This window comes from Pleurodeles waltl, chromosome 5 (genome assembly GCF_031143425.1).
Source record: "Pleurodeles waltl isolate 20211129_DDA chromosome 5, aPleWal1.hap1.20221129, whole genome shotgun sequence".
Lineage (NCBI taxonomy): Eukaryota > Metazoa > Chordata > Amphibia > Caudata > Salamandridae > Pleurodeles > Pleurodeles waltl.
This window is the reverse complement of record NC_090444.1, coordinates 1,430,115,834-1,430,141,245: the sequence shown is the minus strand read 5'-3', so window position 1 is coordinate 1,430,141,245 and position 25,412 is coordinate 1,430,115,834. Positions and strand designations below refer to the sequence as shown.

General features: G+C 44.3%; 1 protein-coding gene across 1 annotated transcript in view; it reads left to right on the top strand.

Moving 5' to 3' along the window:
• Nucleotides 1–25,412, top strand: part of COL19A1 (collagen type XIX alpha 1 chain) — a 2,318,824-nt gene that overhangs the window by 1,197,071 nt on the left and 1,096,341 nt on the right. Inside the window, exon 15 of the mRNA XM_069235722.1 lies at nt 15,877–15,912. Within this exon, the coding sequence (XP_069091823.1) occupies nt 15,877–15,912 (36 nt within the window). The remainder of the gene's footprint in view (nt 1–15,876; nt 15,913–25,412) is intronic.

Here is a 25,412-nt window from a genome sequence, read left to right as displayed (position 1 = left end):
CATTTTAGGTAAATGCTGCAGCAGCAGCATGAAGTCTAGTGCACATGTCTGTTTAGACAGGTCTTTCACTATGGTCATACTGACATGCGCACTGTTAGGAGCCAGGGGAAACACAAAGCAGTCCCCCAGGGCTCCTCGGGCGCTCTGGTTTCACCTGTCCCAATCAATCCAGACTTTGTTCTCATGCAGCTTGAGGAATGAGAGCAAAGCCTGGATTAGTTTGGGCAGAGTAGCTCTGTCCCGGTGGGCCCCGGGTTCGAGGCAGCATGGGTGCAGGGTGATTAAGGAAATGACCTATCAATCTGTGGCTTTATATGTCACGCACAGCTCCAGTGACGTCATTGTGCACGAGGGAAGCAGTGGAGCTAGCAATTGCCTTCTCGTATCTGAGGCTCGCACACTTGGACTCAGAGGATGTGCAGCTAAGCCTGCTGCACTCTAAACGCTGTCGCCAGTTCTTGGAAATTGATACCCAGACCATGGCGTTCAATCAGGTAAGTGCTGACATACATATGAAATGCATTTCTTTTTTAACAAATGCGCTTTACGAGCAGCTTTGTTACCTGCTTCGTTCTTAATTTTTCCGTTATTAACAAGCTTGAAGCATCAACAGTCATCTCTTGATTAAGTAGTTGGTTAAACAAAATGAAGAACATACATAAATTGGAAAAAATGTAGTGCCTTGCTTTTAAAGTTACTTCATCCCTGCTGTCCTCTACGGTGGTGTTTCACGGTGATAATACTAGGTCTGTGCAGAATGATTATCACACCCCAGTCTCTTGTTTTCAGCAAATGAACAGTACACAGGTCTAATGTATGTAGATTAATAAACAGTGATTCTGAAAGTATGCAGAATACAGTAATTCATCGGCATAACAAGAAGGCCTTAATTTCAGAGACTAGATGAATAACAATGCTGGAGGTCAAGCCAGACCTCTAAGATCAGGATTAGATGGGAAAGACTGCACGTGAGGGTATATGTCATTATCATTCACCGTGTACTTAGGCATCAAATGCTACCCCTGAAAGAAGATACAGCTGTACTTTGTTGACCTCTATGTTTTGTTACGATCATTCATCTATTGCAATGGACAATTAGCTCTTAACATAAGTATACTGTCTATGTATGCACACATCTTATAAGCACAGACTATAGTGTACTTTCCTTATGGAACTATTGTCTATGATCTGCTTATTTACTAAAATCAATACAAATTGGTTAAAAAAAGACTAGGATGGGGTCATTGAGAGTAAGAAGTCTCTGTCAAGTGCCCCAAATCTCTCCTTATTAAGTTCTAGCGTTAAATATTCTACAGCACACCTTTGTGGTTCTGTCTGGAAGCATTTGTTGTCTGTTGTGTGTTTGGGTGCCCACAGAACGCCTGTATGTGTGAAGGTGTGTGTACGTGTGTTTTGTAAATTTGAAGGTGCATTTGTATGTTCCTGTCTTTGCACGCACGTTTGCAGTTGTATGAACACACCAATTAGAACTGGTGAACTATTCTTGAGGGTTGGAAGCCTGAGTGAAGGACTGAGGGTCGAAGCAGGGGTTTAACTAAGTTGAAAAAAATGGGGGTCTCTGAAAGGGACATGGCCTAAGTAATTAAAGGCATGGCTTAAACATATGAACTACATTTCTGTGAATGGGGTAGTTTGTCACCCAACATTTATTTTGGTCCCTCTGTAAGATTTCTGTTGTATCAGAGATACACAGCAACTGACCTACGCCTCAAATGAGCCAGGACTTGTGGATTGTGTTTTTTTAGGTGTTTAGGATATGGAAGGTATTGAAGATGTTGAATTGTGAGGCTGTGAATTAAAAATTACTGAAGCATGTGGAATAAACAATGTTTTTCATAGTGGGTCAATCATTCCCAATATGTTAACTTTTTTCATGTTTTTAAATATTTCTTTATAAAGCTTCTTGCTTTTTAATTAAATTCTTTATTTATATTTGCTTTAAAATGCAACATTTCCATACATTTTTCAAAATTTTCGCTGGGTGAGAAAACCCCTGGACACTCTTTGTTAGACGGGATTGTTCACTTCGTTTGCTCATACATAAAACTCAGCCTCAACTTTTATGCCCTACCACTTTGAAATGTCACTAGCTACCCCTTGTCAAACTATTGTACTTCTTCAAGGAAAAGCTCAGTAAAATTACTACTTAGTTCACTTTTACAATATTGGTTAGCTTCATCATTGTTCGCAACTTCCAATGCCGAGCAGTACTTAGTGAGTTTACCCAGTTAACAGTGGACAGAACTATGGAGCTTCGGCTTCAAACGAAATCAGATTTGTATGTATGTATGTATGTATATAGTATTTCTATAACTCAAGCCTAGCTAATCAGCACTGCACAGAATCAAAGAGGAGCAAAAAGTAAACAAGTGATGAGTGAGGCAGCTGAGTTGCAAATGATTAATGCATTGTGATGTAGTGTTCTTTAAAAGAGGTGAGTATTCAACTCTTTCCTGAGTTGGAGCAATGCTAGGGCAGTATTGATGGATATGGGGATGTTGTGAAAGAGGGATGCATAGATGGAAAATGCTTTTTGTCTTGTGTTTTCTTTTCCACACTTCTTAGTCTGCGGTCTGATGGTGTCCTGGCTGCGAGTGTGCCTAGAACCACCAGAGCTTTTCAGATAAGCTGCATATTGGTTGTAATGGCTTTCTAAATGATGCAGCTGGTTCTCAACATGGTGAAGGGTTGCAAGGGGATTCTGTGGAATTCCATTGGAATGAGGTGATGAAATCATATTTTTTCACGCCCTGTATGAGACATGCTGCATCATTTAGGATGCTGTTAAGAGGTGCCATAGTAAAGTCTGGGAGGCCATGGGCAGGGTGTGACCACCATACAAATGTAAGAGCACCAGGACCTGAACAGTAGTACTGAAGTCATTTTCCTGAACAAAATGGCTTCACTTTCTTTAGAAGATAGACTAGTACCAGGCACGTTTAGTTTTTTTGGTGATGTGCTCCTTGAGGGTGAGGTTGGTGTCCAGGGTGAAAGCAAGTGATTACACATTTGGTGATAGTTGGGGGTTTAAAGCTGTCAAGAATCATATCATTTAGCCAGGTTTGCACTGTTTCTTGCTTTCTGTTTTTGCAAATAGGAGGAATTCTGTCTTAGTTGGGTTGAGCTGCAGCTAGACTTCAGACATCCAGGTCTGGATGATATTAAGGCACTGTTTGAGGCCCTGGATGTCTGAAGCAGCTTTTAAGTTGTGTACTGGTGAATTGTGATGCTGCTATCTGTGAGTAGAGCCCCAAAGAGTTTCATGTAGAGGTTGAGAGGTTGAAGATGACCGGAGACAGATTGAAACCCTGGGGGAATCCGCAGGTCAAGGGCATCTTTTGGGATCTGGAGGTGCCCATGTAAATAAACTGGTGCCAGTTGGAAAAGTAGGAGGAGAACCAATATAGAAGAATAATGGTGATTGCCATTCAAAACTCCAGGACGCATATGAGGGTGGGATAGTCTACTGTGTTGAAAGTAGCTAAGATGTCCAGCAATAGCATGAGGCATGGATCATCTATGATGTGTAACATAGAATCCTCTATGCTGAAGTATGACCTGAAGCCAGACTGGTACTCGTGCAGGAGATGTTTAGCATTGATGATCTTGCACCAGAAGTATTGGGTACTTTTCCGATACAGGTACAATCTGCAAAAACCTATGAAAGTCTGTTGCCTTTCTTGTCTTTTGTCTCTCAGATTAATTTCCACCTGTTTCTATTATTTATGCTTGATGCACAAAGTTTTACCCTTGCTCCCTTCTCAACATCATGAAACAGAAATACCAGTATTTTTGTTACCCCCACCTAGATTACTGTAATCTACTGTATTCTGGACTGCCCTGCACACTCTGCGATAAACCTCAGATGATAGAGGCTCCTACTAATTATTACTGCCTATCACTCCATTTCTCAACATCTTCGTGGTTTACATTGGATACCTACACAACGACAATTTATTTTCAAGACATTGTGTGTTGCTCACAAGGCCCTTTCAGGAGTTGGCCAAAGTTCTACCTGCTCTCGCTTTCTGTACTATCATTTCATTTGGACTTTATGATCTTCCACACAAAGTCTGCTTGCTGTGCCCAGAGCAAAAATAGCACTGTGAGGGCTGTTACTTCTCATAACTGTCTGCAAAGGTTTGGAAAGATCTTCCTCTAAGTATTAGACTGGAACCTAATTGTTTATCTTTCCTTACGTAAATCAAGACATATTTTTGATGAGATAATGGTTTAATCCTGTCAGTGGTCCTATACACTTTTGTATGAGTATACCATTATGTTAACCCTGGGACTGGGTAGCCGTTGCACTTTAAAAATATATAATTCATGCATTCATTCATCCATTCTGCATGCTACATGGACCACTAGGATGCCTCTCCAGTTTAAGGGGGGTTGTTGCATTCTCTGATTAAATGGCAGGATTTTCCATAAGCCCAGTGACACCAAGAGAGATTCAGAAATATAGTATGCACATAAAGTGCCATCAAGCCTTTTCTCCCACATCAGATCTTTTGTAATCTATTTGCTTTTATTATGTCTCCAACAGATAATTCTTTTCGGTGCCTTTGTTCTGATTTCCGCTAAGCACCAGTGATTTGAAATTAATATTCTTTTAACTCCATGTGTCTCATTGTGCCAGGTTGTTGGGCCCATCCAACACTTGGAGTTGTACATGTCCTTGGGGGATGAGTTCTTAATTATTTTTAATGGAATACACTCAGAAATTCATATCTGCCTGATAAAGCTGCTTCTTATATGACAAAGAGAAGGTAAATGAAACTCGTGAATTTCAGAATAGTTTGGTGATATTCTGTGTTCAAATTACATTTTAGTCAGTCATTCAGCTAGTCAGTCAGGCCAATGAAACAAACCTTGGTTGGAACTGACTGAAAAAAAGGCTATCCAAACAAAAATTAGTATGGTTTAGAAACTCTGCCTGGAGTGTCACACTTGGCCCAGTTTGGTAGGGATTATTTCAGTCACATGAAACAGACCCCAAAGTCCACTAAATGGGGACAACTCCACTTTAGGTCATGGTTGCTTTCTCCTTTGATGCTAAAGGGGAACAATGAGGGTGAAAACACTTGCACAAGAAAGATTGCTCTACTATTTTACATGTGGAAATACGATGCAGGAATTTGGCTCCCCTTAACAAAATCTCTCAGAAGTTCAGCATGCTGTAGTGAAGTGAAAGTGGTTTAGGGCAGCTTAGAGAACTTTAGTCTGTGTGCCTTAATAGCTTGAGCTTATCAGGAATAGGGTTAAGATTTCCCTTATAAAAATGAATAGGTCTTGCCAAATTCCTGGGGATTTGTAGCTTGATGGACAATCTGGGTTATAGACTTTGCTGAGAGTGAGTCTCACTAACTCAGACTTACTATAAACTCTGTTGAAATGGATTGAGAATGCTAACCATCAGTGTCCACCTTTTAAGATAAGGTCCCAGGCTGTGCAGCTTGGATAAAACACTCTGGGCTGGTTGCATTACATGCCCATGCACACACTGCAGGATCAGTTTGTGCGACAACCATGTAACCCTGTTTGGTATCTATGCACAGGTATCCTTTCACAGAGGGGACCCTTCATGAATTGGTGTTGACCTGTGCTGGTCTCATAGCATGAGTGGGCATTATTAGTGTGAGCATGTACACACTGAAGTATGTAGTGTAGTGTTTTCAAGGCATTGTTCACTGTGGGAGTAATCAGCACCAAAGTACCTTTTCTCCATAGTTATGGTACATTAGAATCCTGAATACAGATCTGACAGTAATTTCCATATAGCTGCACTCTTTGTGGATCTTCAAGATTTATTATTTTTCTTTAACTCCCCTCCTAAATATGAATCAGCCTGCTCAGCTAAGTTATTTACTCTGTTGCCCAGCTGGAGGGTCAAAGGCCTAACCACCCAATATGGTCATTTGCCGTTAATTAATCCCAGTCCTGGGAGAAGAAAGGAAAGGGACAAAATCTGCATGTGCTAATTACTTTTTATTGTGCACCTGTTGTGAAAGGGCACAACCCCCATGAAAAAAGGGTTAATCCAGACCTCTGGAGCCCAGACGGAAGACATGTCTTGAGAAAGGAGCTATAAGGCAGCATTACAGGCCCAAGCTTCCCCTTATCAGAAGGAGAGCAGTGAAAAAGAAAGTTCTCAAATAATAACTAATTTTAAAGACCCAACAGTCCTGATGGCTATCGCCTGCCACCAGAGAAGAAATTAAACAGGAACCATCCAAAATAACACAACTGGGCCAGAGAAAACAGTGGGATGGGATGGGACCCTAAGGAGATCGGCTGGAAGTGGGCAAACTTAATGTCATGTACTCCAGCATTTTGTGTGAGATGTCCCCATGGCACCCATCTCTGCAGGAATAAACTATGAAGAATATGGCCTGCAGAGCTCACTTGAATCTCCTAATATTTCTGTAGAGGATGTCCTGGGATTGGGGACACAGCTCCAGTGGAGCCAACCGAAGGATCTGCCCAGCGAAGAAGAGGGACAATAAAACAAATAACAACCACAAGTGCCTTAGTGCTCTGGTCCTCTCCATGTCCCTGGGATTCCCCATCTCCCTGGGCTACTGACCATATTGTCAGGAACTTCGCAGCCCCCCCCATGCTGGTGTTTGCTGGGGCAGGGGTGCATGACATGGAGCATTCCACCTTAGTTGAATTCCGACAGGAAAGTGTGTTGCAGTCATGCTTCTAGCTGCACTGTTAGAGGTGGGTGGGGGAACAGGAAAGAAAACTGGCTCCTACAGCAACACCTAGGAGCGGTTTGTGGTGCATGGGAAGCCACAAGCCAACAAGTGCTGTGGGGGTTTAACCCACAGCTACAAACATGAGTGACAGATAGGGGCAGGACCTGGAATAAGGCTGAGAAATGGAAAACCAAAAAACATAGATTTTCTGCAGCATGGGCTGCATTACATACACTTAAATTGAACAGAGCATCCCAGAATTCTCTGGAGAGCATAGCTACAAATGCAGATTTCCTTTGGTGGTGCACCAGAGAGAGAAGAAGCATCACCACCCTATATTACAGTATTATTGTGGGACCTCCAGGATCACAGCAACCCCTCGCAAAAGCCTCATATTTGACCCTAAAGTGGGGCAACCTAAGTCTCCCAAGCACATGGAAGGGTGCCCTGGGGAAGCTTTCCTGTACCTTTAAAGTGGAGTTGGGCTTTTAGCCTCATAGCTGTAGAGAGTAGATACTCCAATTGATAGGCCCTAAAGGTACTTTACATCATGTATACAAGTTTAAAAAAGATTCACACTCACAGTTTATTGAAACTAAAAATGATTTATTGAAAATGATAACTTTAACAGTGAATAATTGCACGTGTTAATGAATGTAATTGAAATGCTTTATTGACAGTGTCCATGTTAACTGCGAATCATTCCATGTATTAATGAAGATAACAGTAAATCAGTACATGTTGCAACAATTGTCATTGCAAGATGGTACCATGCTTAGTGATTTTAATGGTGCTGCGTGTTGCAGCTTTAAATAGTGTGCTGACACCTTGTCAAAGCCAGTAGGCTTACCGTTTGTTATCTATACCCCCTTATTTAATGCTTTGTGTATGTAGTTTGGGCTTGCTAGGGGTATGAATTATTAGATGGGTGTCATCATAGGTATTTCCATCTGCCATCATGTATATATGTATACATTAATGTGTAGTGTTGAATAGTTTGTACCTAATTAAGTACTTGATCTTTCTAGAAGTAAAAGCATTGGGTGTTTGACTTGTGGAGGACCTACATCCTTCCCAACTAATAACACCCATTCTTTCAAGTCTCCAGAATGATAAAAGGATATTTTTTAAAAAAAGCCTTTGCCATTGTGACATCTAACTGATCAGGGAGCAGCTTGAGCTTTGTCATTTCATCATGTTCTATTGTTGAGGACTCAGAGCTTTCCTGAGTGATAAACCTGTACTGTCAATGAAGCAAGGTTGATTCTTTGGTGCTGCCTCTCTCCACATCCCTTACATCACTTTGGATACCTAAAGGGCCTATCTACTAGCCCCATGTATGCTAGACAGCATTGAAGTGGTTGCTCTCTATCACAGGGGTGAGTGGGGGGCACTAGAAGGTGATTCATTGCCTAAACTTCCCAGGATCTTAATAAATAGTCCATCCGTTTTTACATTTTGGGCACTACCAAATGCAAGGGCACTATTTTGATTCCTGGAGTGGGGCTTTCTTGTATGCAAGGTGCGTACATTTGGTTAGAAATATACCCAACTTCCAAGTCTGTTACCTTCAGTTTGAGAGGATCAGGTCAACATTCCGTATTATAGCACTGCAGGAAAATAAAAATAGTCACTAAAATGTTTTCCATCGTATAGCAACTTCTAGCCACAGATTCCTTACCTTAGAATATTCCCCAGGTATCAGACTGGACCCGAAAATGTTTCAAGCAGAACACCTGCATAGCAGTAGGTGGTGTCATTCGGCTTCACATTGGTGTTTGACATGCCGGAAATGATGTTGGGAGGTGCCACCCCAGCATGTTGACATCAGTTTTTTTCTTTCATCTCCAAGTAGTGAAGAACCAGAGAGAGCTACCAGTCATTTTTTGACTGACTTTTTAATCATTTTGTCAAGACCTTTTTTGAGACCTTGTCAGCAAGTGAGTATAGGATGTCCCCCGAAACAACTGTGTGGTTTAAGCCCTATAGTTCCTGTCACAGACAGATGTCTCTGACAGACCCTTCTCTCATTTGTCTTTGGTGTTTGGTGCCGGTCCATGGATCCAAGACTTCAGACGAATGCCATGCCATGAAACCAAAGGTGTTGAGGGAGTGATCCTTGAAGATCCTAGTTTCCCAAAGCAGGATTCCTCCATGACATTCCACGGGCCAGTCACAAGGGCGCCCTGGGTCCCATTCATGGAGTCGTTCTAGGTGTTCGGCATCACGGTCAAAGTTGTCAGGTAAGTCCGACAAAAAATCCAAGATGTCAAAAAAGTCGAACCGCTCTTCGACTTCACAGACATTGGTCCAAATCTTTGAATGAGGCATGAGAAACTCTAGTTCCCACTCTCATGTGGAGCCTACATCTGGGTCCGCTCCAAGCATCCTTGAGTTTTGTGGAGCTGAACTCCATCCAACTCCTTACATTTTATAAGAGCATGCACCTCATTTTTGGGCAGGCAACCTCTTTGGAGTGGCTTGGGGCCCCAGGGTTTTGGTGGATACCTCTACTGTATTTCCACCAGTGGGTCCGCTCTTGGCACCGGTCAGGCCCCTGGATCCGGTTCGGGATCCAGAGTGACTTTGATCGCAAGACCACGACCTTTCCCGGATCTTGTTCCAGCAATGTTATTCCAGGTGGAGCCAATGCCCCACTGCAGCATTGACCCCATAGTCATGCCTGACCCTAATACAGAGCTGGACGGGTGTCGCCTGACATTGACTCTGGCAATGGTTGGATCTCGACCTTCCAAATTGGAGCCAAGGCTTGCTTGTCTGCACAAGCGTGGGGAAGAATATGATTGGAGAGGATCGCTATGTTTACACCAACCCCCTTGATGAGGTTGAAGATAATCGGTACGATGAACTGGCAGCTTTCAGTGATCTGGACACCTCCTCAGACACTGGCCCGGTCTCTCCTCATAGGATGGCTACAGCAGAAGGGAATTCCTTTGCTACTGTGGTGAGAATGACGGCTGAGGTCCTGGACATTTTGCTGCACTTCGGTGTCAGTCAAGAAGAATGTCTTGACACAGGCACTTCAACAGGGAGCCATCCACTCAGAACCTCTCCCTCCTTTTAATGAAACCCACACTAATGTTCTGTTCGGGGCCTCTAGGCCTCGGGGCCAAGCCCTTCATAGGGGTGCCTATGCACAGGACAATTGCCCACCATCATTGTCCCACAGTTGGGGACCAAGCTTTCATCACCCAGCACCCCACCTCACCAAGGTAAACTTTGTTGAGTTCCCTACCACAACAATGGACAGGGAATCCAAGAGGCAAGAGGATTTACCCTCCGGCTAGTATTGCACTGTAGTTGGTGCCTTTTAGACCATTACACCCATGTGATTTGGGATTCAGTTGTGCAAGTGCTGCCTACGTTCTTGGAGGAGGTCAGAGCCATACTGACACAAGCTTTTGCTGATCACATAAATGCAGTGAAGTTCATAATTTACTGCAGACTGGAAATGACTGGCTTGCTAGGCGGTATGATTATCTTGTCAGTGGCACTTGAATGCCATGCCTGTCTGAGGTCTACTGGCTTTTTGGGAGATGTCCAGGCATCCCTTATATGCCCTTCAATGGCAAACAAGACAGATTCAGTGCTGGAGTGCTTAGGAACAGCTGGGCCACTTTGACTTCCTTAAGCTTTTCCATTGCCCAGCTCCAACTCTAGTCTGCCTTTTGTCCCTTCCATGGTTACAGTAGGGGCTACTAGCTGTATCCACTTCCATCCAGTCACCAAAGCCAGCAGGCTCCCTAGTCTTTTCATGGCCACAGACGTGGTTCCCAGAAGCCTCATGGGACACACAGCCAGAATTCTACCCTGTTGGCTACCCCCTAGAAACCGCAGCCTCAAAACCACTTTAGTTTATTCTCATACCATCACTGGCAACTAGATGGTGGCAGGATCTGACATCATCTGCCCTGCTGGCAGTCCATTATGTTAGACAAGTAGGTACTGCAAATTGTTCAGTGGGGTTAATCCATTCCTTTTCCTGAAGCATTGCCACCCATGCTGCCACCCTCAGGCTGGCTGACGGAGGACCACCTCTTCCTGCTCCATTAGGAAACTTAGGCTATTTTGGCCAAGGGAGTCATCAAGAGGGTCCCAGAATCAGAAGTAGGTCATAGCTGTTATTCCTGCTACTCTCCGGTGACCAAGGACAGAGGACTCAGCCCTATGTTAGACATGTACACTATCAATTTCTTCCTGAAGAAGGAGAAATTCAAAATGTTCACATTGGCTCAGGTTCTGTCTGTCCTTGACCTCCGCGACTGGATGGTAGCACTGGACTTGCAGGATACCTACTTCCATATTCCCATCCTGCTTGCTTGCAAGTGTTACCTGTGGTTCACAGTGGACCATGAGCGTTATAGGTTTGCTGTGATCCTTTTGGCCTTCCCAGAGCCCCTCAGGAGTTCATTGGGGGATGGCAATAGTTGAAGGTCACCTGCAGAGGTCAGGGTGGTCAGGGTAGTCTTCCCCTACCTCAATGAATGGCTGTTGAAGGTGGGCTAACTCCAGGCAGTTGTCTCTCACCTCCAGACTACGGAGTCTCTTCTGCAATCCCTACTATAAATTTGTCAAAGTCACACCTGACTCCCTCTCAGATGCTCTATTTCATTGGAACTCTTCTGGACACAGTGCAGTTTTAGGCCTATCCTCCAGAACAACAAGTCCAGGATATTTGGGCTATGAGTCTAATGCTTCAGCCTCTATCCTGGATTTTGGTGAGACTGACTGTGAGCCAGCTTGGCCTCATAGCCTCCCACACCTTGCTAGTGATACATGTCCATTGGCATAGAGGGGATCTGCAATGGGAACCGAAGTTCAAGTGGGCAGGGGAGTCTCTCAAACTTGGTTCAACTCTTTTTGGGAACTGCAAAAGACCTGCAGTGATGGCTGACAAACCAAGATTGGTTCAGCAGCAGACCCCTCTGCCTTCCCCAACCATAGCTGACTGTAGTGACAGATGTATCACTCCTAGGCTGGGGTGGCCATATGGGAGAGGAAGGACTCTGATCTCCAGCAGAGTCTGGGCTACTCATCAACTTGTTGGAGCTTCAGGTTATCTGGTTGGCAATGAAAGCATTTCTTCCTCCCATCAAAGGAAGGCTAGCTCAGGTGTTCACAGAAAACACCACTGCCATGAAGTACTGCAACAAACAGGGTGGGGGTAATCACTGACCCTTTGCTAAGAGGCCCAGCACCTCTGGACATGGCTGGAATACCAAGGCCTTTCCTTAGTGGTTCAACACCTGGCAGGCTCTCTGAATGCCAGAGCCTACAAAGTCAGCCATTTATGTCTAGCGGATCACTAATGGGGTCTCGACCCGGAGTTGGTCAAGGTTTCTTTCAAGACTGTGAGAGCTTTGTTGCTTGTTGCCAAGCTACCAAGGGTTGAGCTGGGATTAATTTATTAAGACCTATCTGAACCTAGTGGTTATAAGAAAAGTTGAAAGACCAGTACCTCAAATCTTCAGTCTCTCATTCTTGCATTTCATCAGAATGTGTTCTCTGAGAAGAGCTGTTTCTACTAACTTGACAAAGGTATTGGTTGAACTGAACACCCAAAATCATTCTTAATGTCTTCCTTAAGTCCACACTGTAAAAGTGACATCTGGGTTATTTACACCTAGTTGGTGTCATCAGCCAAATGAAAATAAAATGCGTCACATAATTATTCCCTAACTGGATGCTTCACAGTGCCTCTACCAGAGAGAATTCTCTATCCAGTCTCTCAAACAATTTCCTGAATGAACTCAGGAAGATAGCCTAATTATCCTGCCACAGATTTAACTCTGAAACTAAGAGTGGCCCAAGCCAAGGCTGCCCCAGAGGGTCTGTCGATAAGGTATCTCATTTTAGAGTGGTCAGTAATAAATAGAGCTTGACAAAAACAAAGTGGACTAGAAGAGAACCAAGAAATTTCCTATAGTTTAGTTGGCTCACTAGAAAATCGAAGGACACTTGAATTCACTTCAAGAAGATCACCAGAGACTTTGGGAGGACTGCATTCTTGCTTCTTAAGTGTTGCAGTTCTTCAGTTTGTTGCAAGTTCCTCTGCAGGATCCACATAAGTATTGAGACCTAGGAGGAAATATTGCAATCTGTCAATCATTGAATACAACAATTACATCTTCTTCTTTCATTGCAGCTGCCAGAAGTAAGAGAGACGTCTTTCATTAGCAAGTATTCCGTAAGAAGGAAAAAAGCCATGCGGCATAAAAAAACATCCGGGCAGATACATACCCTGACATTCAATTTTGGGTAATAGACACAACAGTTGAAATGCCACTATAGCCATACAAGTTACATGCTTGCCTCTGGCCCTAGATTCATATAATGCATGTTATACCAATCAGGACGTGGGCACTTAGGGCCAGATGTATCAAAGAGTTTTAGTCATTGTGTCTAAGGCAAAATGCTTTAGTACATATGGCCTTCAGTGTCTAAATTCACCAATCTCCTTACTTACATTCCTTTGAAGGACCCCATGTCAAGCAGGCTTCAGATCCGCTCATCTGGGGATAACAGTAACAGATGGAAAGTTGCCCTTACCAGAGTGAACGTGCAGTATTGTTTGTGGGCATCATGTTTTCTTATGTACAACCTTTAATGTCAATGCAACAAATATTGTTGCTGGTGAATTCTTCCTGGTTTGATAATAGCAGAATTCAATATTTTCTTTATTATGAGCCATATCATTTTTTGCAGGTGATGGTGGGCTCGGCCCATGATTAATGTGCTGCCTAATTATCAAACGTATTCCCTACACTCAAACCGCCAGCTTTTTATGTATGCACCAAGTGTACTTTGGGCAGTCCTGAGTGGATGAATGCCCTGGAGGAACTTTTGCTATTACCTTTCTGCACACAGTAACAGGGCACCACTTTAGCTGAAGAGGTGGCTGGGTTTTATGTATTGCAGTGGAAGACGAAAACTGGAAAAAACTAGTATTAGTCCACAGTAGTTAAAACAAGTAATGACAAAGTAGGTGGCCATTATGTGACCACTACAGACATAACACCATGCCTTGACAAAGCCACTAGATCTCCCCTTAGGGTTCAATTGTCTTTACTAATGGTTTATGCCATACTGTACAGCATTCCTGATAATGTGCTGGATGGCAAAAAGAAATAAACTGAAAACAAAGTTGTTATGATGTGGTGGTCCTGTCATTTTGTAGGCACGCACACCACCCATGCAGACACCTTCGAAATGACTTGAACTTCTTTTTATTGAAGCACTGGGTGAGGCAGGCAACATGGAGAGCCAAGTTTTAGAGGGTGCAAGCATCATGGAGGGTTGGGGTATGTGGAAGCAGCATGGCGGGGGTATTGGTAAAAACACAGAGGGCAGAAGTAATATAGGGGGCGGGGTGGAGAGGAGAGGCAACAGGTGAAAGTGAAGGAGAGCATTGCTGAAGGAAGCAATACATAAGCCGAGGGTAGGGAAGAGCAGCAGTGGGAAAAAAAGCAATGTGTAGTGGGCAGAGACAAGTACCCAGGCGAGCAAGCAATGGGAGAACACGGAAGTGTTGGGGGGAAAGCAATTGGAGGTACAAGGAGGGCGCAGGTAGGGAGGAGAAGCAATGGTTGAGAGAGCTCCCAGGAGGGGGTGGGGAGAAGTACACAGGCGAGAGAGAAACAAGAGCAAGGAGGTGGGAAGAGAAGCACCCAAAGAAGACAATTAGAAAAAAGCATGCACTATCACATTGATAGTGGTCCAGGGGTGGGACAGACACAAGATTGATAAGGGTAGCCATCAAATGAAACACAAGTGAGAGTGACGTGATAGCCAACCAATGCTAAGTAAGGGGCAGGCGCCAAACCCCTGAAGTCTGGTATGGTCAGTCTAAAAATCCGTATAGATAGGGGCATAGAACGTGAGCTGAGATGTGAGCCAGACAAAGGCAGTGAAACCTGTGCACATCAAGCTGGACCAAAAATTGGACTCCAAGGCCAGGAATGACATTGTAGGCCACAGCTCCAGCTCACGATAGCAGAAGGCAAAGGGAGGTAGATGAGGTCAAAACATAAAGAAATGGGAACTCGGAACCCAGTGTGATGACTTCAGCTGCTGTTGCCTGCCTCTATAGTCTTCTGCGAGCTTTCGGTATCCCTTTAAACAGCAAAAATCCTTCCCTTTCAATGCTAGAGGTGTCAGTTGGTCCCAGCCTATGATTCTATGATAGGCACCGGTACTAATGGCATCGTTTGCATCCACACTATACGTACTTCACCCGCAGTGGGTTATACCCCTCATTTCCATAACTCGCTAGCAACTACCTGATGTCGTTCAGCTTTGCATCTACTGTAAATAGGACACGTTTCAGTGCTTGGTTGTTTGATGTCAGTGAAGCCATCTTAATTATTCTCACTCCACGTTTTACATGTGAACCGAGCCGTACAGTTATGGGAAGAACAAGACAGAAATACAACCTACATTATTGTCATAAAACTCTTCAGACGATTACAGTTTATGCAAACGTGGACGACATTAAGCTTATGTCAACTGGCTCAGAGGTGTAAATTGTTGAAATCCAAGCTTGGCTATTCACATTGGACGATGATCTGGAGGAAAATCGTAGATAATCTTAATGGTACTGGATTTCACCTTTAGTAAATGCAGACTGTAAAAATTCAAGCTTAGTTTTTTAAAAATATTTCTCTATCCTTGAACCCCTACATGACTCCCAAGTAACTCCTTCGAAATATATGCTTTGATAAACAAAGGTCTAAATAAAATATTTAACTTCAATGTATGAAAGAGGTTGCATGATTTGACGAAAAACATTGAATCTGCTACGTTTACCTCACATTTCTTTAGTCATGTAATTAACGCCTTCTCACTTGTACCTTTTGAACAAAGGCGCATTCCTTTAATGGGGAGAGAAAAGGTCCAGAAGTACCTTGAAGGTGTCTCAACATACATATAGGATTATACCTCTCTAAAATGAAAACTTAAATTTTGCATACTGTGCCAGGCTCGTCAAGAGGACAATTAATTCAAAGTCACAATTTGAATTTAAAAGATTAATGGTTTATATTTTAATTCCGCTGTCCCAAACATATCCGTAATGCACTATTTTATTTAAGCAAACAACTTTATAATTTAATTATTTTCTTCATTGTATTAGGGGGACATGGGACCTCCAGGACCTGCTTCTTTGCCTGTAAGTATACTGATCAAAAAACCTATGTGTTTAAAAGTAAAGCAACGTGTAGCAAATACCTTGTAGAAACAAAAATAAACACACATGAGTAAATATTTGTAAATGTCTGTGGCAGTTCAAGTTTTGAAACAATTAAGGACACTGTATCACCCTGTGACATACTGAAAATCAAGTATGCAAGAGACTCACACTGTTTACGAAACCGTCCATATTTGTTTAAGAAAGGTAACATTTAAAGAAGTCAAGGAAATACACTTTAGATGATACCGTTGAGAAATTGCATTAAAGGTACATGATGTGTTGAGAGTCAAACCGTTCCTGTGATCGTCCACTTGTAGCTAATGGCTTGGACACCCAGCAGGGGCGCCGTGAACCCCTCGCTTTAGCAGCTATAGTGCTGGTAGGGTTATTTTCTTGATGCACCTCTTCGGTCTGCAGCTCGACAGAAAAAGGCTCATAAAAAACGTGAAATGGTCGGAGGGTGAGTGAAAGGACTGATGGATAGGTGTGCAAGTGAAAGGGTGGATAAAAGATTGCAAGAGTGGATGGATGCATGCATGGATGGATGAAAGAATGAATGAATGAGTGAAAAGGGGGGTGGATGAATGGATGAATGAATGAATGTATGAGTGAAAGAGTGGATGGATGACGAAAGAGGATGGATGGATTAGTGAGAAAAGGGGTGAAGTGAAAGGGTGGATACATGGATGAAATGAAAAGGTGATTAGATGGATCAGTAAAAAAGGATGAATGGAGGGGTGAGTGAAAAGATGGATGATGGGACATCGTGAACCCCGAAATTTAGAAGTTACAGAGGAATGGAGTTCTTGATGGGTCCCATCTGTCTACAACTTAGCAGACAATGGGGAAGTGAGTGAGTAAAAGGATGGTTGGATGGATAGCTGGATGGATGGAGAGGTCGGTGAGTGGAAGGATGGATGTATGAATAGGTAGATGAACGAATGAATGACATAAAGGGTGGGTGTAAGGATGAATGATTGAAAGGGTGGATGGATGGATGAAAGGATGGATGAGTGAGTGAGTGAGTGAAATGATGGATGGATAGATGCATGGAGTGAGTGAGTGAAAGGATGGATGAATGAGTAAAAAGAAGGGTGGCTTGATTGATGATGGGATGAGTGAAATCAAGAATGGACAAATGGATGGGGTGAAAGGATGGATGGAGTGACATGGTGGATAGGTGGATGAGCAACAGGATTGATGGATAAGGAAAAGATGGGTGGATGAATGTAAAGATGGATGGTTAGATGAGAAAAAGGATGGGTGAATAAAAGAATGTATGGGTGAGTGAAAGCAAGGATGGATTAATGGAAGGATGGATGGATAGAACAGTGAAAGAAAGGATGAGTGAAAGGGAGGGTGGTTGGATGAAAGGATGGATGGATAAGTGAAAAAAATGGATGAATGGGTGAGTGGATAGATGAGTGAAAGGATAAATGTATCACTGAATGAGTGTTTGAATGGAAGGAGAAGTGAAAGGATGAATGAGTGGATGCCTGAGTGAAAGGACGGATGAGTGAAAGGGAGGATGGATGGATGGAGTGCAAGGATGAATGGATGGATGACAGAAAGGATGGATGGATGACTGAAAGGGTGGATGACTAGATATATGATGGATAGTTTTGGAGGTGGATGATTAGATTTTTATGTGGATGGGTGGATGGACAGAATGGTGAAAGACTGACTGATAGATGAAAGAATGAACCGGTGACAGAATGTAAAGGTAAAATTATGGCTATCAGCAGGTGGGTGTAAAGGTGAGTAGACAGATGTTTGGATGGAAGAGACAAGTGAGCTCTTCTGGTAAGGGTTGTGATTACTTGTTTCCTTTTACTTGGTGCCAAAAGAGCTTTCATTCGAAGTTTGGGTATTTTAATTTTCTGGCTACTCCCTTGACACCCAGTGATGTCACCCCTTGCACTGAAAAAACACTAAGGGGCATATTTAGGAAAAGTGGCGTGGACAGTGCAGGGGACCCCCTGTGGCCCCCTAGCTCTGCCTTTCCACCAGTCTTTTCATGGCAGGGACCCCGTGAAAAGGAAAGCCATGATCAGCTGTGCCGTGGTTGACCACGACTTTTACCGCCACCAACCCGTTGGGATAACCGATCCCGGGGGAGGCGCTGGTCTTCTGGCGGTCTGACCTCCAGGATTGGAATCTGGCAGTCAGACCGCCAGGATTGCGGCAGTTGCACCACCACTGCAAGTTTGGCGGTCTCAGGTCCACCAAACTAGTAATGAGGCCCTATGAATGATGAATGTACTGGTTTGTATGAGTCCTTGTAATTGTACACTTCACATCATAGATGGTATTTCACCAAAACGGACCTGAGGCATCTTCACCCTGAACACTTTTGGAATAGTCCTTTTGAGAATTTCTAATATTCATGACAAGTGCACACTAGACTGTCTGTTAATAATATTGCACTTACAACATTGGTTAAGCACTACTGGAACTGAAAAAACATAATAATAACACTGAATCACAATGAATGTGTGACATGAAACCTCTTCTTTCCTTGAACAGTATTTCCCTAAAAATGAATTCACCTGGAGGAATAAAAGTAGGTACTGTCCACGGATACAGTTACATGGAGAGGCAAAGGATGCATTTAAAAAGTCAGAGCAGAGAGAATTAAAACTGAACTGATCTGTTGTACTTAAATGGTGGTGTATGTCACTGTCATGATAATTAATGATAAAGACCAGGAGAACAAACATTAGAGGAGGGGTTACCATAGATCTGAGTAACATGATGATATGTGAAGGTATATGGGCCTGGGTAGAGGGGAAAATGTGAACACAGGCGGATAGGGGAGCATAAGAAATTGGGTTGTTCGTTGACTGGGGTGCGAGCTATGGTTAAGCAGAAACCACAATCCTTGCCAGGGTAAGGCACAAGCAAACCTCAAATTAACCTGCGTTTAACCCCCTAGTAGCTTGGCACAGAGAGAGCCGGGCTTAAATTAGAGGCAATGTGTAAAGCAGTGGTCTTCAAACTTTTAAATGCTGCGCCCTTCCAGTTAAAAAAAACAACTCCGGCCCCCCTTCTAAATATTTCACAATTATTCTATTACATTGGCAATGTTTAAATATGGCTAAACTTATTTAAACATTGCAGTCACGTTTTGCTACTGTTTTAAAAATGCAATCACGCACATGATGCCAAGCATACTGTTCTGGTCAGGCAAGCCTCACTGACGTGTAAATATATCCACAATGCGGTTATTAGAAGTGGGAATGAGGTGGTGATTTTGAAGAGTATTTGGAGTCCCTTCCTTTTTGACACACACTCCTAACTTGGATACAAATGAAAAAACACATTAGTGATGGTTCATTGCATAGTGGTTAACTGCTGCTCATTTTGTCAGTTCAAAACATAGCTCTGTTGTCAGCATAATGCTTCTCTTGGCCAGAGCCTGGCACCCCTCCCACTGGGATGATTTGAGGTCCCCCTAGGGAGGCCTGCCCCCAAGTTTGAAGGGGGAAACTTTGTGCAACACTTTCAACAGTAACACATTGCAAGCTCACCACAGAAGGGACCCTCAAAAAAGCTGTGAAAACTAGAGTAGAATTTAATAAATAAACAAGACCAAAACAACAGAAATCCAATTAGTAGAACCAGAGATTGTGAATTTTATAGTTTTTAAAGAAAATAGTGCCAAAAGGCATAAAGTGCCAACTGTGGTTATCTCCACCCACTGAAGCGGGACTATGTCACAAGTTCAGCCCAACTGTGATGGAGCGTAGGCCAGCTACAGGGACCCAGTTAGCCCCGCTGAACAAAAGTACCTTCAATCCTGTTTTGTAGAGCGTTGAGTGGATCCGCAACAAAGATGTGTCACGCAGCTGAGGTGATGCATTGGTTCCAAGATCTTGCAAGGCTGCGGTGCGAGGTCCTGTCGCATCAAGGTTCATGTTGACAAGGCTTGCAATGCGAAGACCTGTGTCAGGGAGGAGACGCGCATTCTGGGCGATGCATCAGTTCTAAACAGCTGTGAGGCTATGATGGGGAGTCCACCATTGTCTTTGAGGCTGCTGCAATGAGGGATGAGAGTGCCTGCACCGAAGATGCATTGTGCACTTGCGGTTCCAGAGGAAAAGTGGGCTCTGGCGGCAATGCACATCTTTGCGACAGGTCCAATCCACACAGCAGTCAGAAGTGTTGGTTCTGCTGGATCCACAGGCTGGCAGAACACTTTAGCCTTACTTCTGATGGTCGAGGACTGGGGTAGCACCAATTGGCAGGGTAGACTCACAGATGGCAGTGTCCATATGCAGATGCAAGGTTGTTGGAAGCCTGCTATGTCACTGAGGCTTCGGATCAGGAGTCCAACCAATTAGCCCTTGAAGTCACTCTGGATTCTGGGTTTGAGAGATGCAGGTTCGGTCCTTCTCACCCAGGCAAGAGGGCAGCAGGTCAGCACAGCAAAGCAGGAGTCCAGCACAGTGCAGTCCAGAAGTGTGGCAGTCCTTCAGCAGTCCTACTTTCTGACTTTCTGGCAGGCTATCCACAGGCGCAGAAATGTCCTGAAGTGGTGGTGTCTGAGGTCAATCTTTTATATCCTGTGTCTGGAAGGTGGTAATAGCTTATAGACAGTGGCTTTGAAATGCAAAGAATTCCTTGCCTCCCCTACCCTGGCTCCGAGCTGGCTGAAGTGGCAGTGCAGGGTTCTTAGGCACTTTGTGTGGAGTCGGGAAACAGCCTATTCAGGCGTAAGTGAGGCTATGTTAGACTCTTCCCTCCCATTCTGCCAGTGATGGCCCATCCAATTACACCTAATTTGCCATTGTGGGTGGCTGTCTAGGAGGAATAGACAAAGCCCAACTGTCAACTATAGTCACTACCTGTGACTAGAGACAGTCTGTGGCACCAACTGCCTAAGGCAAGAAAATGTCAACTTCCTAAAGGTGGCATTTTCTGAATTTTAATTTAAAATCTGACTTCACCATGAGTTAGGATTTTAAATTGTGATTCCAGATACACCAAAACTGAATCAAGTATCTTTTCCTATTTGGAAATGACACTGATAAAATGTAATGAGGCAACTCCAATGTTATCCTATGGGGGAAATAGGCCTTGCAGTAGAGAAAAACAAATTTGAGCGTTTTGCACTACCAGGACATGTAAAACTTAAAAGTACATGTCCTAGTTTTTAAATACATTGCACCCTGCCCAGGGCCTACCCTGTGAGTGACGTATATGTATTAAAAAGGAAGGTTTGGGCCTGGCAAAAGGTTTACTTTGCCATGTTGGAATGGCAGTTTGAGCTGCACACAAAAGTTCAACAATGGCAGGCCTGAGACATGTTTACCAGGCTATGTCAGTGGGTGGCACAACCAGTGCTTCAGGTCCACTAGTAGTTATGAATTTTACAGACCCTGGCTACATGCAGAACCACCTTATTAGGGACTTACGAGTAAATTAAATATGCCAATTGGGTATATTCCAATTTTAGCATGTTTAGAGAAGAGAGCACAATCAATTTAGCACTAATTAGCAGTGGTAAAGTGCACAGAGCCCTCATGCCAGTGTTAGACCTGTGAGCCCTAGGACGGCAAGCAATTTACCTGCTTGCCTCCAATTTTGCTGAATTTGCTTTTGTTGGCCTTAGGACTCTGTGCACTTTACCACTGCTAACCAGTGCTAAAGTGCTTGTGCTTACACCCCTAAACATGGCTTGATTGGTATATACCTAAATTTAATTTACAAATAAGTCCCTAGTACAGTGCACTACATGTGTCCAGGGCATGTAAATTAAATGCTACTAATGGGCCTGCAGCACTGATTGTGCCACCCACTTAAGCAGCCCTTTAAACATGTCCCAGACCTGCCATTGCAGCCTGAATGCAGTGTCCCACTGCCAAGTCGACGTGGCATTTAAAAACCCTTGCTAAGCCTTAAACTGTCCATTCATTACACATAAGTCACCCCTAAGGTAGGCCATAGGCAGCATATAGGGCAGGGTGCTATGCAATTAAAAGGTAAGACATATGCCTTTCAGTGTACATGTCAAATTAGTTTTTCACTACTGTGAGTCCTACCCCTCCCATAGGATAACATTGGGGATTACTTATTACTTTAATACAATTTAATTCCTGATTCAGGGGAGGGAGATCTGTCATGTTTATTACCTTTTGTTGGCCTTAGGACTCTGTGCACTTTACCACTGCTAACCAGTGCTAAAGTGCTTGTGCTTACACCCCTAAACATGGCTTGATTGGTATATACCTAAATTTAATTTACAAATAAGTCCCTAGTACAGTGCACTACATGTGTCCAGGGCATGTAAATTAAATGCTACTAATGGGCCTGCAGCACTGATTGTGCCACCCACTTAAGCAGCCCTTTAAACATGTCCCAGACCTGCCATTGCAGCCTGAATGCAGTGTCCCACTGCCAAGTCGACGTGGCATTTAAAAACCCTTGCTAAGCCTTAAACTGTCCATTCATTACACATAAGTCACCCCTAAGGTAGGCCATAGGCAGCATATAGGGCAGGGTGCTATGCAATTAAAAGGTAAGACATATGCCTTTCAGTGTACATGTCAAATTAGTTTTTCACTACTGTGAGTCCTACCCCTCCCATAGGATAACATTGGGGATTACTTATTACTTTAATACAATTTAATTCCTGATTCAGGGGAGGGAGATCTGTCATGTTTATTACCTTTTGAACTGTAATGATAACTCCTTTTTAATGGTGAAGCCAGATTTATTGTTACAATTTTGAAAAAGCAATTTTTAAAGAGCTGGCATTTTTTTGCTCTTATCCCTGTTTGCCTGCAGCCTGTCTCTGACCATTTGTCTGGGGTGGGTGACAGCTGGGCTTTGTGTTTTTCCTCTAGGCAGCCAGACACAATTAGGTATGCATCATGCGTGGTGGAGCGTGGCCATGATGACAACTGGAGCAGTCAACTAAACGGGAGATCCGGCCTGGCCCACAGAAAATCCTGTTTCATCCTTCCTGTGACAACATTCCATGCCCTTGTATGGGTTATGTCGACCCACCCGCGAGTCCCCTGTTGATTTGAAGTGGGGGAAGACTCTACATACACGGCAGAGAGCGACTGGAGCTGGTGCTTCTGCTCACCCAGGACAAAATGGCAGCACCATTGACACCAAGTGTTTGGCAGAGGAGCCTCCAGTACTGCTGTGCTTGTTGGCACAGAGGTGCAACCTACCCATTTGAGGTGGCCGGAGAATGAGCCCAGCGGAGGCCTTCAGTGGCTGGTTAAGCCGCACACTTAAGGCCATGTAAACCAGGACAGCGGGCCTCTACACCATGGCGTGGCACCAGGAAATTGCTCACTGACAGAGGAGCAGTCCACTTAATGGTGTGATACCATTGGGGGAAAATTGGGGGCATGAGAGATGTGTTACCAAAGAGGGGAGGCCTCTTGCAGAGGGGACCCAGGATTGTTCCCACTTACTTCTATCCTCTTGATTGCTACCAAAGGGGTCTTGGCCAGGCAACCCTTGCAAGTGAACTCCATCCACCCCAAGTGAACACTGGTGCCTTGACAGAGCTTCAGACAAATCAAGGACTTTTTGAGAACACCCATCTCCTGCGGGCCCACAGTGGGAAAATACAGTGGTGCTGAGACCCCTATTCAATCACAGTCTAGGCCCATGCTGTATAACTATTGGGCATGCAAAATGCCACAAGCAGGACCGCATTGGGTCCCTGAGATGTTCCTGCTGACCACAGCTTGAGCTGGAATTGCGGGGCTCCGCGGGGACTGGCTGTGGAACTGATGAATTGTCCCAGTTGCAGCTTTGGCCTTGTAATGGTGGCTACTACGAGCGGAACACCCTACTATATCCAAACTACAGCTGTGGTAATAGGAGCTGTGGCGGGGGCACCTGGGTACACCTGCCTATAGGGAGCCTGAACAATGACACATCTGGCCCGCATTGGATCGTGATTCTCAGGTGCTTGGTGAATGGTGCAGCTATTTGATACAAGGGTATTTGGTAGCACACTGGGCCAGTTGGTCTTGTGGCTCTGTAAAACACAGGTGTCTGCTGGATAATACCCAACCCCTCCTCGAGTGATGATGGTGAAACTCTCTAGGGCAACCCCCCTCAAGATGAACCAGATCCCATTTCCCAAGGGAGGGGGTCAATACCAGGGGCAGAGGTCCTGCACCATCTAGAAGCCATGCTAGACAAACATGTGGGGACATTTTAAAAGATATTCCAAGCCATACTGGGCACTAAGAGGACCCTTGAGTTAAAGATAGACAATGTGTCAATAGATGTGAGCTTGCTTCAGACTGACCCCTGGAAGCTAGTGGAAAGAGTAGACTCTGCAGAATCCTCTTTCACCTTGATGGACTGTATGGTGCAAGAGCTACAATCTCATCTATGGGACATATATGTGGATGTTACCACCTTACAATGGAGGGTGGAGAAGGCTAAAGGACGCTCACGTCAGAATAATGTTAATTTTTTGGGGGTCCAAGAGTGCATGGAGGGGCCTTGCACAGAACATTTCCTAGAGCGATGGCTGGAGTCCATGGTCCTGGCCAGCAGGGTGTCCATATACTTCTCTATCAAACGTGGGCACCCTCATCCACTGGGAGCCACGCCCCATTATAGCGCACCTCTTGAACTTTAGGGATCGAGATCTGAACTTTCAACTTTTCCATTCTAAAGGCCCCTGGAAGTTCAAAGGCACCATGCCTCACCATCACTGCCTATCCAGATTACACCATGAAGGTGCATTGACATCTTATTTCTACTTTGCTGTTAAATGGCAACTCTGCAAACTTGGACTGAAACATGCACTTCTTATCCCGGCGAGGTTCAAAGTCAGCAAGGGTGAGAACACCCCATTATTCTCATATTCTAAGGACGCCTGGATGTCACTGTATGTGAAGGGGATGGAGTCACCACCATTGGACCATTGAGCTCTGGGAGACAGCATAACTGCCCTTCCACCGACCAAGCCACCAGGGAGCAAGTGCTGGCGGTAGCAGAGGTGATGCACCCAAACCGTTACTTATTTGCAATGCTACAGGTGGATCACACTTCCACTGCATGGCGACAGGAACAAAATGACAGAGTCTCCCAGGGGAGAACACCATGGGCCAGATCCTACCCCTCCCCTAGCGAATGACCTGCTCTGAAGACTCTGAACTATTGGACTTGAAAGGCCAATGTCGTCTACCGGGCCAGACATACTACATGCTCTGTGGAGGCCCAAGGGTCTGGGATGAGGAATTAAAAATGGACAGTGGGAGGGGGGGCAGCGATCTTGGGGATCACATAGGTCCTGGTGACTCAGGGGAATCTGTGTGCCACACTTTCCAGCATACTGAATTGGACTGACTTTGACACCTTGTTTTTCTTATTGGTTTGATGTGAGTATGATACATTATTGTTGTTTGGGCAGCACTTGGTGCCTGCACAGGGAAGGTAGGAAGGGGAGGGGAAGGGTTTGTTTGCATGAGTTTTGTTGTAGTGGTAAAAGC